Below are 18376 nucleotides of genomic sequence, written 5' to 3'. Positions count from 1 at the left end.
AATGCTCTTAACATCCCGATAGCACTGAATATCTGAAGTGCTTTGACAAACAAATCCATAAAAAAATTTCATCTGTAGAAGCCGTAATACTGTAAAAAGTACAACAGGCAGGTAGGCCATCCATCGGGGCACAAACTTATCTCGTGCCCTCATTGGTCATGTGCGCGTTCGTGTGTGTTGGAGGAGGGGCTCTGTGAGGAAGTGGCAGATTTTCTCCGGTTGTGTATTTTCAAATTCTAGCGATCTCGAGCCGGTTTCTCAAATTTACCTACCCCACCTTTAAAGTTTTATATTTTTCTGCATTAAAAAATATAATAAAAGCGACAGGATTTGTTTAATGAGAACATAGAACTTCTTAAAGTGGGAATACAAAAAAATCCAGTCTAGTTGGTTGTGTTTCAAGTATTATTTCCTTATCAAATGCGCATGCATTGCGTCTCTGCTGTCATAGTTAAATAAAAACATTAACAATTAGACCAAGTCTGAAATATTTGAGCACAAACATGAATTAAAAAACAGTATTTTTGTATTCATTTAATATTGAAACTGGTTAAAAAAAAATTGCAATAGAAATCAAGAGACCATTTTGTCATTGTGTGCGACAGCTCCTGCTGTACAGTTTAGTGTTAATACAAAATGCAGCATTTGCTGACTTTCAGTCATACACAGAAATGATTTCTTTCTTTTAAGAAATGTATGTTTTTACCAAAACAGCTTTATCAGTTTGATTATTTTAAGTAAGCATTATTTCAGACCAAGAAGAACACATTCTTTATTGCGAATACAAAATGTGGATAAGAAGATTTGCACCTGATTTGCACCCTTCGCTACATGCCGCTTACAACAGAATACAATCCCAATGTATATGCGAATGGATCTGGCCCTTCCTACATCCAGGACATGGTTAAACCGTACACCCCAGCGCGTGCACTCCGCTCTGCATCAGCCAAACAGCTCGCTGCACCCGCGCTGCGAGGGGGACCCAAGTTCCCATCAGCAAAAACACGTGGGTTTGCTATCCTGGCTCCAAGATGGTGGAATGAGCTCCCATTGACATCAGGACAGCAGAAAGCTTACACACCTTCCGGCGCAGACTGAAAACTCATCTCTTTCGACTCCACTTCGAGCGATAGAACTATTAACAAAGCACTGCTAACAGAGCACGTATATACTAATAAAGGACTGGCTTATCTAAAGCCAGTTGAGTAGCACTTGAAATGTTTTGGCTCTATGAAACCTGATGTACTTTATGATTCTGTTTTCTTTAAGTTTGTATCTTCTTGGTCGAATGCACTTATTGTGAGTCGCTTTGGATAAAAGTGTCAGCTAAATGCAATGTAATGTAATGTAATATGTCCCCCCCCCCCCCCCATGTCCTCAAATGCCCAAACTTATACCGTTTTAAGTGTAGTTATCTGTCTGAATGGACACAAGTGAAATGGCATTCTGAATGATGTTCTTTCCTTGTGTTGGTCAAGTTTCTGTTTTACATTTGTTCACATTGTAGCCAGTCCAGCTCGGCTATATAGATGAATATTAAAAAAATATATGTTTGCATGAATGTACAAATGGGGCTTCCTCTGAGACAACACATACATTGATCTTGGTCCCTCTCTTCGAATAGCAGAATGATCCAACACCTTAAGTGTCTAAGAGAAACCTGTCTCATTTACAGTTCGCAGCCGCCGTTTGAAAATGCACTAGTGGGGTATTTATTGATGTGTTTTATGTCATAGAAAAAAAACTTTAAAAAATCTCTTCATCTTGTGTTGACCACAAATATTTGTCACGAATCTAATAAAAAAACCATTGACTTCACGACGAGGGAGCCAGCAGTGTCAACATGTTAACTTATTCCCAGGTTTTAGGACTCATTCCGGCACCTCTCCATATCCTGTCTTTGGCTCTTTCCTGCTGGAACAATGTAAATGTCCCCTCTGTGGGACTAATAAAGGTATTCCCATTCTGATTTCTCTCTCCTCTACTGCAGTCTATCCAGCTCGATCCAGGCCACCGCCCTCTGCTGGCTGTGGATGGTGTTGCAGATGGCGGCCAGCAGCTCGTCCGTGCAGCTCCAGGCGCTCGCCTCCAGGCTGAAGTAGAGCAGAGGAAGGGTCTCCAGCTGCAGCTCCTCCGCCTGGCACACCTCCTCCATCACGCTGTCCTCTCCACACCGCGGGAACAGCTTCCTATTATCAATTGGAGATGCAGAAAGTTAAAGGAAAATACTTTGCGCTCTTCGAAAGAATGTATATCTGGAAGGTATTCCATATGCACATCGGTGTGTATGGTGCATCTGTGCCAAGTGATGCGTTTAGAATCCAATGCTTGCTTACTTTAGCACTTAATTCACTATACTTGCAAGCTAACGAATGCACCCTTACCTCAGCGTCTTGTGCTTTTTGTTCTTAGGGCGGACATGGATGACGATGGGGTAGATCCCCTGTCTCAATAAGCCTTCAATGCTGTGCAGCCCCAGCTCCAGCAGACAGTGCTTGTCCTGGGATAAAAAAGGGAGATTTGAATAATGTTTGACAATATAAATTAATTATTATACCATAATCACCTCTTATCATAAATTAAACAGTTGAACTAGCAATTCATTTACTTCTTACTTTACCTCGAGAGACATGGGATGTTGGTGCCTTGAAATGACTTTTTTTTTTTAATGTTTTTATTTCCTTACCTGGCTGATGACTTCCTGTATCGACTGCAGCCGTATTCCCAGAGCCTGCTCGGGAATGCTGGAATCCAACAGGAACACTTTCTTGTCTCGTCTCTCTGAAGCCTGGATAGGTTCTGCAGACCACGGGAAGCAGGAGGGGAGTGAGGAAGGTCAAAGGAAGAATCATCAACCTTTTTGGTTAGTGTTTGGGCAACAGCAGCAGCCATTTGTGTTGGTTGTTCGCATGTCATCATTTTGAAGGTTTGTAACACTTGGTGGAGGCGAGTAGACGCACAGGGATGTCATTATGGGGGCCGAACATTACAGGAAAGGAGGGCACGGTTCACAACCTGAACACCACTCTCTTGCAGAGTTGGTGATGTACAATAACTTCAGTTAACTTCAAACTGCGTCTAACAACTGGAAAATATCAGTTTGTGTCCGAGTACGATCGCTACCACCTACCTTTGTAAGAAGGAAAAGAGGACATCGGGAAGTATAAGAACTGCCATGACAGGCATCATGTGTGTAGATAAGTTTGTGTGTGTGTGTGTGTCTACATACCTGGTGGGCAGGTGTTGAACTTCAGACCAGACTCGGCAGGTTGCAGCAGCCTCTCGATGAGACCCCGAGAGAGAAGAGAGGGGGAGAAGATAACCGGCCTCTTCGTCTGAACCTGCACCGGCTGCACCAAGCTGTACGGGATCAAGTGCTCCTCGTGACCTGAGGCGCACACACATACACACATATTAAACTAAATGTAATAATTACAAAAATATGACTTATCACACAGATTTAGTTTGGCGTTTTGGGGGAAACGTTGGCGGGATCTTACGTTTGCTGAGTGTGTAAAGGAGCTGCTTTGTGGAACCATTCCCACGGCCACCGGGATCCACTGCCTTGACTAATCGTACGCGACCGGGCGCTTTCCTCAGGAACTACATGCGAGAACATGTAAGATAAGTAAACACATGTTAGCTGTATGATAGCAGTTCTGTAATAGTCTGGTTTGGCACTGTACACATGGATAAACAAAGGAAAACAGATAATATCCATTTGAAAGCACCAGATGGGCCTACATTTATGTTCATGTCATTGTAAAACGAGCAGACTCACCTTCCTCTTGAAGTCTTTTTGCTCCAGCGCCATTTTTCGTAACCTTACAAGTAACAACTGTTGTGCCCTGAGATGGAACATATATACTTGTTATTTACACATACTCAAAGTTCTGCAGAGTTTAAATACAGTAATATTTTCTTATTTTCAACATACCACATTCCATTCTCCATATGGACTGGTGCAATGCACAAATCACAGGCTAAATATGTGTTGGAAATACTATTTTGAATGAAGTTTTGTCGAGCTGCTGAAGAGATATCATGACCTACAAATAGTATTCAAGATATTTTACAAAGCATATGTGTATGGTACAGATCCTCTCAAAAAAGTACACTACGATCCCTTTAAAATAATTAAATGCAAAATGGTCAATTTCTCCAATATCTTGAATCACATTGTAATATCAGTCAAAATAATGTCAATGACCTACTTTTTACAAATGGTGCAGCCCTACAATATACCCACCTGCTAGAATTCTAAAATACTAAGTAAACAAAATAAGCAGTGAAATGAAGATCTCTTGGCGTGCCTGTTGTAGTTGGGCATGGTTCCTGCCTGCAGGGCCTTGGTTGTGCGCGGATCCACCAGGGAACAGTGCCAATTATACTTCTCATTGTGTCTCGTGTCTCTGACGTGTACGATATCATCACAGGACACAGCCAGAGACGGAGGGTCCCCGTGAGGCTCCATGTTGAGATTGACCCGCACGTAGAAGGAGTCGACGCCTTTAAAAGAAGGCGAGGAGAGCTGGGAGCGCAGCTCGGAGTACCCTGAGGACAGGGACCAGAAAGGGCGATGGATTAGTCTCACAGAACATAACGCTGAGGTTTCAAGAGTACAGAAGAACACGGACTCACCCTCTGTGTTGATGCGGTGTTTGAGAGACGAAGGGTCGGCCCACCACTGCAGAGAGAAGTGTGCGACCTCAGCGGTGCACTGACCCAGCGAGACACTGCCCCCCGCAAACAAGACCCGCTCCAGCTGGACGACAAGAGAGAAATCATGTTATGTTTCAGCCTCACTTTCTTATGTTTAGGTGATTTTATTTCATGCCGTTTACACTTTGTGATCAATACACTGTAGGGTACGCGCGGGATAAAAGTAGGAACCAACGTTTGTTTTAGAGTGTCATGTTGTGTATTGTGGTGACCAGCTATTAATACACTGGTTCATAATTCACACATGGAACTACAGTTGGGGTTTTGTTTCCACACGGACAGGTTATGTGTTGTCTATATATGTTGTGTGCCCTCCTGGTTTCACTCTCTTCTTCCCGGAATGCAACCGGACAACAGCTCTTAAATAAAGTACCGTACTTCTCGGACTATAACGCGCACCTGCATATAAGCCGCAGCAGCTAAATTGTCCGTCTGTCTTGCTCTCGTTCTGTCTCTCGGTTCCACTTTTACTTTGGCGCGCGACCTGTCTCACTCTTTTCCGGCCTCCAGCTTTTCCTGCTGGAGCCCGCCGCTTAGAGGTGGGGGGCGCGGACCGGTCATAGAGCCCATAGCGTTAAAGGTGGTTAATTTTACCTGTAAAATCCATAGATTTAGGAGGTTCCCTAGTGGCCGTTAGCTGTACAAAAAAAAAAAAAATGGGGAAAAAAGTCGCGGCTTATAGTCCGAAGAGTACGGTACCCTTTTGCACCGCCTCCCTATCTCTCGGCACTACAGTATGCGGATTGAAAGCAGATTTGAGTTTAATGGCCAAAAGTAACTGGAAATAAAATGGACTGATTGGAAACTAGCACACGGATGTAAATATGGGGGCAACGTTTACAGGTTGACAGAGCGCTCAGTTTTTACCAGACCTGCAGACAAACTGTGCTGTGTTGTATTTGCTGTAAAGTGTCTCTACTGTAGGGTATTTTTATTATATGTACAGCACTTTGGCTCGACCAAAAATTGTTTAAAAATGTGCTATATAAATAAAACTTGATTTGATTTGAACAACACCTGGTGATGTACAATAACTTCAATTCACTTCAAACTGCATCTAAAACTTGAAAATATTCTGTTTGTGTCCGACCACTACCTGCGTAAGAAGGAAAATAGGACATTTGGAAGTGTAAGTAATAATGAGAAACTTTTTTATCTGATGAAGTTCAGCGGCTTAGCGCGTTGGCTTAGCTTCTACACATTGAACCATCGGAAGGCAGATCTGTAAATACGAGTGTACAATCTTACCGTCTCTTTATGAAACATCATACACGCATTCCTCATTCATGATTTAATCAGACACACACACCTCCAGCAGCTCACTGCCCTCCTTCAGTCCACACCGCTCTGCGGGGGAGCCGGCTCTCACGTGACTGACGAAGATCCCCGTCTGGTTTCCTCCCACGATCGTGATGTCGTCCGCCAGACCGGCTTTCCTCTTCCTCGGGGAGACGGGGGGGCTGGAGGACGGGGAGCGGGAGGGAATCCTGAGAAGCAACAATGGTCGGACATGAGACCAAGGTTCGGCAAAGAGCAGTAAAGCACGAGTCTATTCACCGTATAATGAGTCAACCGCCCACACTGTGTGATAAGTTCATGTGTTTTCTAAGACTTTCATTGTTCAAACATTATGTTTATCACATATATCAGCTGGAAAGGAATTGTTGGTTGCATAACAAAGCTCCAACAAACAAGATTAGGATCATGCAGCTGTGTAACATTCATAAAAGTTAATGGGCCATAGCTCACAGCCAGTGGCGGCGCCAGAGATTTTCTCTAGGGGGTGCTGTGGGGTAGCTTGACGTTTCATAGAGGGTGCTCAAACATTAAGGGTTTCCCATTAATGCACCAGCGCTACAGTTGAATTCTCTACTGCAACACTCCCCACACACACACACAGTGTACCCGCGACTGTTACAATGAAGGCTCGATAAGGCTCGATAATCAGCTCACGGCATATAGGTGTAAGCAGGGGTAAAGTGCTATTTTTACAGGTGGGGGGTGGACCTCACCTCCTCTAGTGGGGTCTGGGGGCAAGCTCCCCCAGGAAGATTTTTTTTAAATATTGAAGTTAAAAGCATCAATCTGCTGCACTTTGAGAGCAACATTAAGGGATCTATGGATACATCTCTCAACACCCATATGAAACAGAACTGTAAACAGATTTTCTATTTCTTCATAGACATTTTACAAATCACTCTCCTTTTAAAACAAACCGTTTTGATAACTAGACTAAAGTTAACTATCTAAACACTGAGAGTCCTTTACTTCACCTGAGCTGAGGTTACCTGAGACTCTCCGTCTGACAGGAGGGAGTTCTCCCTCCACCTTATACCCGTTAGCTTGGCTAGCTAGCACCAGATGCTAACCACAACGATCTCCGGTATCCACTGGTGCGCGAGCTCTCTCTCTCGCTCGCTCGCGCACGCACACAAAATGGCTCGTGCCACACACACAGAGCAGAGCTTGAATCAAACACAGAGACCCAGAAGTAAGCTACTTGTACTCACGAGGTCTATTATGTGCAGAATCCCTCTCGCTTTCAGGTGGTTTTGATTGAGTGTCCACACGTGGACGTTTAAGGACTAGAAAATGATAATTTTTTCACTTTGCTGTTAGCAAATCATTTGGCGCTCTGCTAACAGGAAGTCACTCAAGTGTCACAAAGTAATTTAGCCTATGGGTAGGTCAAAAATGGAATGGGTGCTGGCCATTGGCCGAATCATATCATCTGTGTTGGCTTTATGTTTTTGGTCAAACATTTGTTTGTTTCACATTTGCATTGATGTAATCAATATTTTTTCTAATTTAATTTAATACAAATAATATAATAATTTTCGGGGGGAAAAAAACACATTTCTTGGGGGTGCTTAGGGGGTGCTTTGGCAATCCTGGGGGGTGCACCCCCTAGCTCCCCCCTTCCGCCGCCCCTGCTCACAGCGTACCCTTGAAAATTAATTCCTTCAAAATATGTAATACTGCGGATGGTTAAAACCCTAGTTTAATAATTACTTTCTAATTTTTTATTTAAAAATGAATGTTTATTGATGTTGGTTTTATTTATTTATTTATTTTCTAGCTTTTTTTAATGTATTTTTTTCCCGACCTTTTCGTCTTTTATTCACATCAAAATAAATAAAAATAACTGCTTTTGGTTTTGAGTCATGCCATGACTTGAGTATGGCATGTTTCTTTGTTTGTCTTACTTCAGTGCTTCTCAAAGTGTGGTCCGCGGAACACTGGTAGTCCGTGAGCGCCCCCTAGTGGTCCGTGAGAATATTGGTAAAATTTCACATTTTAAATACATTTATTTAAGTTTTTCGCACTCTCGCGGGAATATCTCCGCAATGGAACGAGCTTAAGTTTCACTTTCGATTGCATGATATAGCCCAGATAAACACCTTCATCACACATGTTGCCACTTGTTTGTACAATTTTCAGGCAATTTGTAAAAAACGATGTGTTTTGGGATATTTGTGGAGTTAGGTGGTCCGCGAGTGTTTTTTTATTGGTTAAGTGGTCCTTGGTATGAAAAAGTTTGAGAAACAATGTCTTACTTATACTAAGAAATGATGTTGTCCTTTCAGCAAAGCACATGTATGGACAAACCAAGTCAATAAGTACAAAATAAAAAATCCCTTAAGTTGCATTTATTCTTATCTTAGATAGTGTCAAATGTTGCTGTGAGCAGTGGCACTGTGTCATAGTTGCTATGCTAATTAACAATGTTTTTAGCGGCTTTCATTGACAGGCAAGTGATGGTACCTGGGAACGCTGAGGTTGTGTTGGTGTGGAGAGACGGCCGGCAGGTTGACGAGGTCCGGAGGGAAGAGGTGAGAGTGGAGGGAGTTCCAGGAATCCCACAGAGACGGTTCACTCGGCTCACCTGAAAACAACAGTCAATTATTCTCCCAAAATAAGCACGAAAGCAAAACAACAACTGGAGCAAACACCTTCCTGGTTTCCGAAAAATGACAGAATCAAATATACCTGTAATGTTATCATTCTCATCACTGCCCCACGATTCCAAGTCAAACCTTTTGGGAGCAGAACAAAAGAGATGTTAAGAACAAAAGGTCATTAATACGGTTGGAAAATCCGATTGATGTGTGAGGCTCACTCTACGTTGCATCGCCGGTTGATGGAGTTCATACACGGAGGAAAGGGGAACGTGGAGAGACGGTTGATCTCTTTTTCGTCTTCTGTCTGAGGGTAGAGAGGTGAATAAACCAGATTCAGATATTTGTAATACTTTCCTTCCTGTGATTTTCAGAGCCCCGATACTCACCGATGAAAAGAGATTCTCCTCCGAGTTGAAACTGGAACCTGTAGGAGCAGAACAAACATTTCTAAATAAAGGATATCAACAGTGTATGAAGTAGATACAGTTCTTTATACTGTGCAAGACTCGAGAAACATCTTCACGATGCAAACAACTTACCCTCTGAGTTTTCATTGGTTTGGCCACTTGAGGGCGTCTGTAGCACAGAGAAGGTGGGTATTAAGAGAGGTATTGTGCAGGTCTTCACACGCTAAGAGTTGCATAAGAATCTCCAACAAAGTCTCATTATCAAGATAATATAAGAGCCTAGTGTTTGTGGTCCAAAACATTCCTTGCATACCCTTCTAAAAATGTGAGAAAACATGTTGCAGGATAAAAAACAAACAGTTGTGTCCCATGGAAATGAGTTCTACTACTTAAACAGGACACATGCCTACTCATTCGTTCATTAAAGGGGACATAGGATGTTCATTTTCAGGTTCTTAATTGTGTTCTAGGCTTTTTCTAAAACATGTTAACATGCTTTAAAGCTGAACAAAACATTATTCCTTTCATGATGTCGGTCTGAATATCTCTGTATTCAGCCTCTGTCTGAAACACTCTGTTTTAGCGCCTGTCCCTTTAAGTCAGGGGTGGGGAACCTCCGGCCCCCGGGCCGTATACGGCCCGCGAGACCATTTGGTGTGGCCCTCGAGGTAATTTATAAACACACGCAAAAAAGAAAAAATTAAAGAAATCTAGACCGCAAAATAATTAAACAAGTGAGTGCCTGTTTTTCCTGGCCAAGGTCAGGGTCATTGAACACAACACAAGCCTAACGTGTCATCACGTGGTATATGTCTCATCTGACAGGGGTGTAGTTCTGACGGAGAGCACCAGAACGCAGCTCTGCTCCGGCACTTCCAAACATTGCAGTACCCATAAGGAGCCGTACACATGCCGCAGTTTCTGCGTGGCTGTGTCTTTAGCTGAAAGCCCAGTGGCGATCTGTTCATCTGTCATACTGATCATACAGTCAATAACTTTGTTGTTATTAGCATCTGGTTAGCTAGCTATGCTAACGAATATAAGAAGCTTTTTCTACAACCAGTGAGGTAAAGGCACATCTTGATATGATCATTATAGTTCTAAAAAATAAGAGAATAAAGTAAACAGGTATAAAATACTATATGACAGTAACAAAAAGTTCTTATTAATAAACACGAATACAGTGATACAGGAGAGTGATTTGTAAAATATCCATAAAGAAAAAGAAAATCTGCTTACAGTTCTGTTTCATATGGGTGTTGAGAGATGTATCCATAGATCTACTAATGTTGCTCTCAAAGTGCACCAGATTGATGCTTTTAACTTCAACATTTAAAAAAAAATCTTCCAGGGGGAGCTTGGGGGGAGGACGCCTAAATATATTTGCACACATCTTGTGTCCATATCTTTCTGTTTGGGTGGTCATGCCACAACTCTGCACGTGCCTGCATGCGTGAGTCATGGCAAGATATCTGTGGATTCAGAGGTTGCTTTTCTTTGCACAGCATGAAAGAAAGGTGAAATGAGTGGGCTGTGATTTTAGTAATTTTAAGCAGAGGTAAATAATTTGTACGGCCCTCTGAGGATGTTGAAAACATTGAAATGGCCCTTGAGAGGAAAAAGGTTCCCCACCCCTGCTTTAAGTGATACAAAAAACTGAACAAGTGATGAATGAGATGACTAAACGTAAACAAGACGAACGTTAGCTCAGCGTGAAGTCATGCAACAGTTAAGTAGTTGTTTTTTTGTCGATTGCATTTACACTTTCAAATCATAAAAGTTGTGTTAATGTCTTTAAATGATTGTCTTATTCTCTGCAATACAAAATCTATTGTAAATATCGCATTGCATTTTGTTGAGGGCGCCTTTGTGATGATACATTTCGGGATGGCCAACAAAAATACATCATCCTTGCACCCTTCATTATAAATGTAAGTAACAAAACGCTAACGTAGCTATCCCTGACCTTGCGCAGGCGGCTGCTGTTGGCCTGGGGTCGGAGGTCGAGGCCGAGGGAGCAGCAGGGGCCGTAGCAGTGGTCCTCGCTGCAGAGGGAGAGGTGGGACTGGGGAGGGAAATGGGGAATGATATCAGAATCAACTGCTACCATCTAATCGGAGATACAGGGTCCCTAAAGTGAGCCTGAAGCATCCTCTGTGCTCCAGTCGATCCTCTCAGTGGACACAGAGCTGATCCCAGATCAGATCACGCTGAAGGCTCTTTGAGCAGCTTTTCTCTCACTGATCGTGCTGTTATATTAAATGTGTGTTGTTTGTTTTTCATGTATTGTGTCTTGATGTGCGTCTGTTGATGTCACACATGGAGCTGCTGTGACGCAAGCCACATTTCAGACTTGATCTGACCATTAAAGTGTTATCGTATTGTATCGTAAGTTTATTGCCGGGTACGTTTACACATACAAGAAATGTGCTTGAGTTGCAAAGTAGGTAAAAAAAAGATATATATATAAGGATTGATGGATTGATACATTTGATTTCGAACAAGTAAAATAAATAATTACAAAACAAAACAAATGTTGCAGTGCATAGTCATGTAAGAGATATCAAAACAAAAAATGACATTTACAACAACAACAACAACAACAACAACAGCATTAGCAACATAAACAGTCCCATATCTAGTGTTCGAAAAGGAGTGAGAAGAAGTATAATTTATTTAATCTCACCCCCTTGTCCCTAAATGATTTATTTATAATCTATAATCTGCAATAATTATTTATTATTAATTATTATTATTATTAATCTGCTTTACCTGTTGATTGACATATATACATAATACACATATGTACACACACATATATGCACACCTACATAGTCACACATAGTCAAACACCTTTCCCTTCCCTGTGCCTCGAGAAAATAATTTCTCTGTATTTCCTCTTGAACTGGTTGATTCAATCTTGCTTAAGGATAATAAAAAAAGAAGTATTTTAAAGAAACAATTAAAAAAAAGAAGTATTCTAAAGAAACAATTAAAAAGACAAGTATTTACACCAAATTTAAATGTAACTACACAAATAACCTTAAAAGCTCAAAACCCATGTAAAGGCTATGTGGTTGCAGTGGGAAGACGGTGCTGCAATGCTCAGTTTCAAAGTCAACTTTATTGTCAATCTTTCAGTTTGTGTGTACAGACAGAGAGATTGAAAAATACCGTTTCCCACAATCCCGAATACAAAATACAAATATATATAAAAATATGTATACAAATATGTATCTGTACTCACGCAGTGCAGGCCGGGGATGCTCTGCTCCACCTGCTCCCGGCTCCTCTCCCTCTCTCTCTCCTGCTCTCTCTCCTGCTGCTCCAGGTTGGCCTGCAGCTCTGCGATGCGTTTGCGCAGACGGTTCTTATCCAGCAGACAGTCGGTGAACTCCAGCTGCAGGCTGTCTCGACTGCGCAGAGCCTGAAGAAGAGAGAGGGAATCACTTACAAGGGGTAACAACTGTAAAAGAGTCAGTGAAGCCAATTCCTTTCTTTACGCAATACACACTAATGTTAAAATCTGAAGAAGGCCTCTGTACCAAGGTCTGAACAATGTTAAATATCTCTAAAAGTATGAATCAGATTTAAAAGTTGTCTTACACGAATAATGTCAGAAAGATGTGTAACATTTTAAAGTTGGAATGAGGTTTCTGAGTGAAAGTATGAAGGAGCAGTTAGCAGTTGAAGGAGCAGTTAGCAGTTGAAGGAGCAGTTAGCAGTTGAAGTTGCATGAAGATTTGTTGAAGTCTGAAGTGTTTCTCCATTGACTTCCATGTAAAAAATGTGATGTATTGTGGGAAGTATCTCTGGAATTATGAAAGTTAAGAATGAGAAAAGTAATAGCCATCGATTCCCGACCGAGCTGAACGTTTTGATGTTTGAACGGAGTTTCTGCGATGTGGAATGTGGGAGAAGAAGAGGCGCAAAATAACCCGGCGGAATAATAACAAAGAATTTCGTCCGTAGAAGAACAAGTAAATAAAGTAAACAATCAAATAAGGAAATAAATAAGATAATTATAAAAAAATTAATGAATAATAGTAAAGTAAATACAAAGAAATAAAAGCATTTTACACAAGGAGTGACATCTTTAGCAAAGCCAGTTACACAGGGACATTTTCCATCATGTTCTTTTGAAACTCAATTAAGTTAAAACAACCCTTTTCAACTAGCTAGACTTCCAGGTGTCTTTTCACACCGTTCCATCTTTTGAGGAAGGACTCCATTCTCATTTGTAGACTTGCTGTCATCTTCTCCATCGTGTGTAGACATGTTTATTGTGCAGTGAAGCTCATTAGAGGGAAATTAAACTGCAAGCTGAACTTTTGAACTTTTGAAGCACTATTTCTATTTGTATTTTATGTGTATGCTGCTGTGTGGACGTACCGTTACTTGCGCTATTTTAACTATTTTATCAGTTGTATTGTGTTGCACCGTTGGAGGAGCCTGTGACCTCATATCTTCATTCACATATCTGCACTGTAGCGGTGTACACGTGACAATAAAAGCCTTGAATCTTGAAAGTAAGTGCACGTGTGTTGAGTGCACGTGTGTTGCTGCACTGACCTGGTCTCGCTCCTTCTCCAGCTCCATGATCTGGTTGAAGTAAGATAAACTCCTCTTCTGCTCCGTCTCCCAGTCCAGCTGCAGGGTTCTCTCCTTCAGCTTCAGATGCTCGCACTGCGACACCAGCTACACACACAGATTACTTTACAACCTCTTTTCAAAAGCAGGAGAGAAACTCTAACTTTGACAGACGACATTTTTTTTTTTTAGACATGATTTTGAAGTAAAAAAAAGACTTGAATCTCACAGTCTCCCTTAGAGTCAAAATCCTACTACGACAATAAGAAACTGTCTTATCTTATCTTGCATCATGCCTACACTTGAGTGGATCATGAAATATTGGGTATGAATGGATCTGCAGATGGTAAGGTTCAAAATTCGAAAACATTTTTAACTTTCTTTTTTATGGATGTTAGTTCTGTGAGACTGCAACAGGCCAGGGAAGGATCTGGATCTGGTTGAGCAGTTTTTGATCACTTGTGGATAGACATTAGGGAGTGAGGAAGAGGCAATAACCGTTTAAAAGAGTCAATACATTTTATTTCATTAAAACAATTATCAATAACCACAAACCGAATGAGGTATTTGAGCATAGAGAGATACATGTCCACAAGAAGTATGAGCCTGATGGATCCTGTAGTGTGTGAGATTAGCATGCACACAGTCCATGCAGTATGTCCTCGAAGCTTAGGCCTGGTGGGGAACACATCATGTTAAGGATACGTAGCGAGTCGTTGCTCACCTTGTCCCAGTCCTCCTCGGTGCCCTGCAGCTCCCCCTGCAGTCTGCTGATGACGTCACAGAGCTCCTGCCTCTGCTCTGCAGCCTCCCGCCGGTCCTGCTGCAGGATGTCCATCAGAGCCTGAGGGGAACAACACAAAGCTCTGTTTAAACCCAGAAACACTAGAAACTTCACAAGACAACAATACACTGGGGGTGTCCGAGCGACAGCCCTCCGCTAATTCAAAAAGAATAATGAAATATGGCCCACAATGAGCCTTGTGCTTGTTTTATATTGTCTTAACCCTCAGATGCACGAGGGACTGGACCCCACGCTCTTCCTTAAGTGGGTCAAAAAGGACTCGTATTAGAATAATATCTGTTTTTATGCCATCTTTGTCATTTTGGTTAAGGAAAATCACTTGTATAATATTTAGTATTATATTTTGGTTCACACTAGAAATATTCTATATTGAATTTTTCACTATTTATAATTTTAGACTTTTTTTTTACATAAAAAAAAAAAAAAAAAAACCATTAAATTTTTGACCCACTTAAGGAAGCTTGGGGTAGTAATACAAAACCTACAATTTCTTAAAATGTATCAAATGTAAATTTAAAAAGTGAATGGCATGATTATCCAAAACATGTTTTTTGAGGAATAGCTGGAATATGAAATGATAAACATTTTTAATTGCAAAGATACTTCAAGAAAACCACCTCACCGGGTCAGAAAAGACCCACTTATAATAATAATACATTTTATTTCTATATCGCTTTTCTTGAACCCAAAGACGCTTATGCATCTAAGGGTTATTAACATGTACAAATATATAACGCGGTATTCATGTGTTAATAACAAAAAGAACACTTTCTAACAAATCTAAGTTGATGAGAAAAATAACTTATTTACATAACAAGCTTGAAATAAACCCTTCATACTTCCCCTTATCAGCAACCTGAGGCTTCCATTTTGAGGAATGAGCTGCCAAGAAACTAATCGAACCGGATGGAGAGCTTTGATTTAAGCTGTTTTTTCAGTATCAAGCATAACTATACCTACATGTGATTGATTTAGCTAACTTGTAAATAAACTGATAAGGCGATATACCTGAGCCGCCCAGCCCTTCTTATATTTGTCTGTATGTATCACGGGGGCGTGTGGCGCAGTGGGTTGTGCGATGGTGTTCGGATCAGGTGGTCATAGGTTCAAAGCCCACGTCAGCATGTCGTTCAACCCCAAATTGCTCCTGTGGGGATTTCCCACAGTATTGAGTATGGAAGTCGCTTCGGATAAAAGCGTCTAACAAGTGACATGTAATGTAATGTAATGTAATGTAATGTGTGTGGCCCTCTGTGAAAAAAGTTCAGACACCCCTGAATTAGATCTTTGTCTTGAGAGACAATCACGAGGAGAAAGCGTTGTTGTGGATTGAGACAGGAATACACAGCAAATGTTTCCAGGTGATTGAGACGAGACGTACTCTGACCCCAGTGGCAGGAACGGAGCCCCTCATCCTGGTCTCTTTATTTTCAGATTTCTGAACTTCGATGCGATGCAGCGGCTTCTCCGGTAGAGCGGGGGGGGAACCATTTAGTCCATTGAAACTGTTTCTTTTGGAGAGTGTGTTACTCCCTGGTGGATCGGTGGTTTGTTTCTCGGCCTTCGTCAGCCTGGACTTCAGCTCCTCCACCTGTGGAGAGAACAAGCAGTCATTAGTTTGTTGTAATTCATTTACATTTGTATAGGCTTTTTCTATCAAAAATGTTCGGGGTCGGTCAGGGGGTACTTGGCTGAGAGGGGGTACATTACTGACAACAGTTTGAGAAGCTCTCTATTGTGGCGTGTCCCGAGCCCAGGTCTTAAACAGCAGGGTTTTTGAATATTCAAAACACCCCCCTAAATTAAATTAGTAGAAGCATCTTTTATCCACTATGCTCCCAAACTGTAGAGCACCCTACCAAGAAATATAAGCGAGGTCATTCAACATCCTTTTTAATTTGGATTTAAAATAGAAAATGGACTGTACTAATATAGCGCTTTATCCAGTCTTAAGACCCCTCAAAGCGCTGTACATACACATCATTCACCCAGCAGTGTTCCTTACTCTAGGAACTAACATTCACACACACTCACACACCGTTGGCCATCAGGAGCAACTCAGGGTTAAGTATCTTGCCCAAGGATACATCGACATGTTGACTGCATGGGCTGGGATCGAACCCACAACCTTCTGTTTGAAAGACGACCGCACTCCCTCACAGCCACAGTCGCCCTGATAAAAATATCCTTCTTTAATTGGTCTTTATTATTATTTAAATTGTTATCATTGTTGTATATATTATTTTAATGTATTTATTATATAATTTATTTGAGTGTTTTACCGTGTTTTGTATTATTTGCATTATTATTCATTTATTTGTATTATTTATTTTTTCATTTTGATATTATCATTATTACCAAAATGAATACTATTTTAATTATTCTGATTAAAAGGTCATTTTGTGAAATAGATTTTGACTGCGAACAGCAGGTCTGTGCAGGAGTAAAGCTATGTGGTCAAAGACACTTCTCCTTTCAAACCTTTGCAGGTGGGTGTAAACAAAAGGTTCACCAAAGGGTTTATTAATCACAGCACATTCCTGTCTGCGGGCACCTGAGGTCACATGACCACGGCGGGAATTATGCAGTCGTTTATTAACCGTATGGAAAAAATAACCACATGTATTTCCAGGCATTTACCAGAATGTGAATCCTACTTCTGTTGAATGGAGGACGAGTTGTGACAGGGCACAGACTAAATAAAGGAGAGGCTGATACCATCTCATTGCTACAGCTGTGTGCTGAGATAATGCACCCGTGTGCTGTGGGCGCTGCCATTTGCTGCCAACAAAACATCAACATGTTTTCTTATGCTAAGTCTCTGCATGCAAGGTTTTGCAACAAACTCTATCTCTAGGAAACGGACCCTTGTGGACCCTTGTATGTAAATAAAAGAGTTATGATCAAACTTCCCAAATGGGTTTCTTATATTAAAGGTGGGGTCGGTCCTTTTGGAGAAACCAGCTCGAGTGCGCTAGAATTTGAAAATACACAACCGGAAAAAATCTGCCACTTCCTTCAGACTTCCTCACAGAGCCCCTCCCCCAACACACACGAACGCACACATGACCAATGAGGGCACGAGATAAGTTTGTGCCCCGATGGAAGGCTGACAGGCAGGTAGGCCATCCAGTTACTTTAGCCGGCTCAGATGATTGGTCGTGCTTTTTACAGCGCCACGGCTTCCACAGATGATTTTTTTTATGTATTCATTGTCAAAGCATTTCATGTATTCATTGCTATCGGGAAGTTAAGAGCATTCCATGGAATATAACAAGTGTTTTTGAAATAAATTACATACCCCACCTTTAAAAGACAATTATGTTGCAATCTTCCTGAAATCTAATGTTTAAATATAAGACATTATGATATCAGAGGTTTTTTCAGAGGGAGAGGTGGATATCTCGTTGAGACTATTTGTTGTTTTTAGGGGGTGAATAAAATGCTTTATAAATCAGGCTATGAATTACATGAGGAAACTTTGTTAAACTTTAAAGGGGACCTATCATGCAAAGTGCACTTTTTGATGTCTTTTCTACATCAACTTGTGTCCCCAGTGCGTCAGGGAACTCACGCAGCGTCAGAAAATAAAACCCCCTCTCTTTTCCTCCGTACCCAAATCTCTAAAAACTGGGCTACATCGGAGCTGATCCAGATTTGCGTCCGATATGACGTAATATCTGAAATGTGGACCCACGGGCCAATCAGAAACGTTGCTATCAGAAACAATGCCCGACTGTTTTGGACGTAATATGGTCGGTGTTTACATTAGCATCGCTAACACTCAGAGCTAACCTGCACTGGAGAGCATGTGTGTGAAGAAGCAGGAAGTAGAAAGGAACTCACCTTGTGGTATAACCGGCAAGAGAGAAAGCCTTTGAGCTCCAGACTGTTTCAGAGAGGATCCTTGATAATCCATGATATGGCGTTTCATCACGGCAGCATTTAGT

General features: G+C 41.5%; 1 protein-coding gene across 3 annotated transcripts in view; it reads right to left on the bottom strand.

Annotated features, from left to right (window-relative positions):
- Positions 1 to 519: 519 nt before the first annotated feature.
- Positions 520 to 18376, bottom strand: part of LOC117450583 (caspase recruitment domain-containing protein 10) — a 33990-nt gene continuing 16133 nt past the window's right edge. Inside the window, exons 6-24 of one of the 3 annotated variants that reach the window (XM_034088415.2) lie at positions 15808 to 16017; positions 14346 to 14465; positions 13604 to 13729; positions 12279 to 12458; positions 10998 to 11096; positions 9164 to 9200; positions 9011 to 9048; positions 8843 to 8928; positions 8713 to 8759; positions 8488 to 8608; positions 6032 to 6209; positions 4642 to 4765; positions 4314 to 4554; positions 3782 to 3848; positions 3501 to 3603; positions 3230 to 3388; positions 2687 to 2799; positions 2385 to 2500; positions 520 to 2189 (exon numbers count right to left, since the gene is read on the bottom strand). In XM_034088415.2, coding sequence (XP_033944306.1) covers positions 1982 to 2189; positions 2385 to 2500; positions 2687 to 2799; positions 3230 to 3388; positions 3501 to 3603; positions 3782 to 3848; positions 4314 to 4554; positions 4642 to 4765; positions 6032 to 6209; positions 8488 to 8608; positions 8713 to 8759; positions 8843 to 8928; positions 9011 to 9048; positions 9164 to 9200; positions 10998 to 11096; positions 12279 to 12458; positions 13604 to 13729; positions 14346 to 14465; positions 15808 to 16017 — 2373 coding nt within the window. In that variant the 3' untranslated portion in view covers positions 520 to 1981. The remainder of the gene's footprint in view (positions 2190 to 2384; positions 2501 to 2686; positions 2800 to 3229; positions 3389 to 3500; positions 3604 to 3781; positions 3849 to 4313; positions 4555 to 4641; positions 4766 to 6031; positions 6210 to 8487; positions 8609 to 8712; positions 8760 to 8842; positions 8929 to 9010; positions 9049 to 9163; positions 9201 to 10997; positions 11097 to 12278; positions 12459 to 13603; positions 13730 to 14345; positions 14466 to 15807; positions 16018 to 18376) is intronic. The other 2 variants (XM_034088416.2, XM_034088417.2) reach the window with 2 other exon arrangements.

Source organism: Pseudochaenichthys georgianus, chromosome 8 (assembly GCF_902827115.2).
Source record: "Pseudochaenichthys georgianus chromosome 8, fPseGeo1.2, whole genome shotgun sequence".
Classification (NCBI taxonomy): Eukaryota; Metazoa; Chordata; class Actinopteri; order Perciformes; family Channichthyidae; genus Pseudochaenichthys; species Pseudochaenichthys georgianus.
This window is presented reverse-complemented; position numbering and strand designations above follow the sequence as displayed.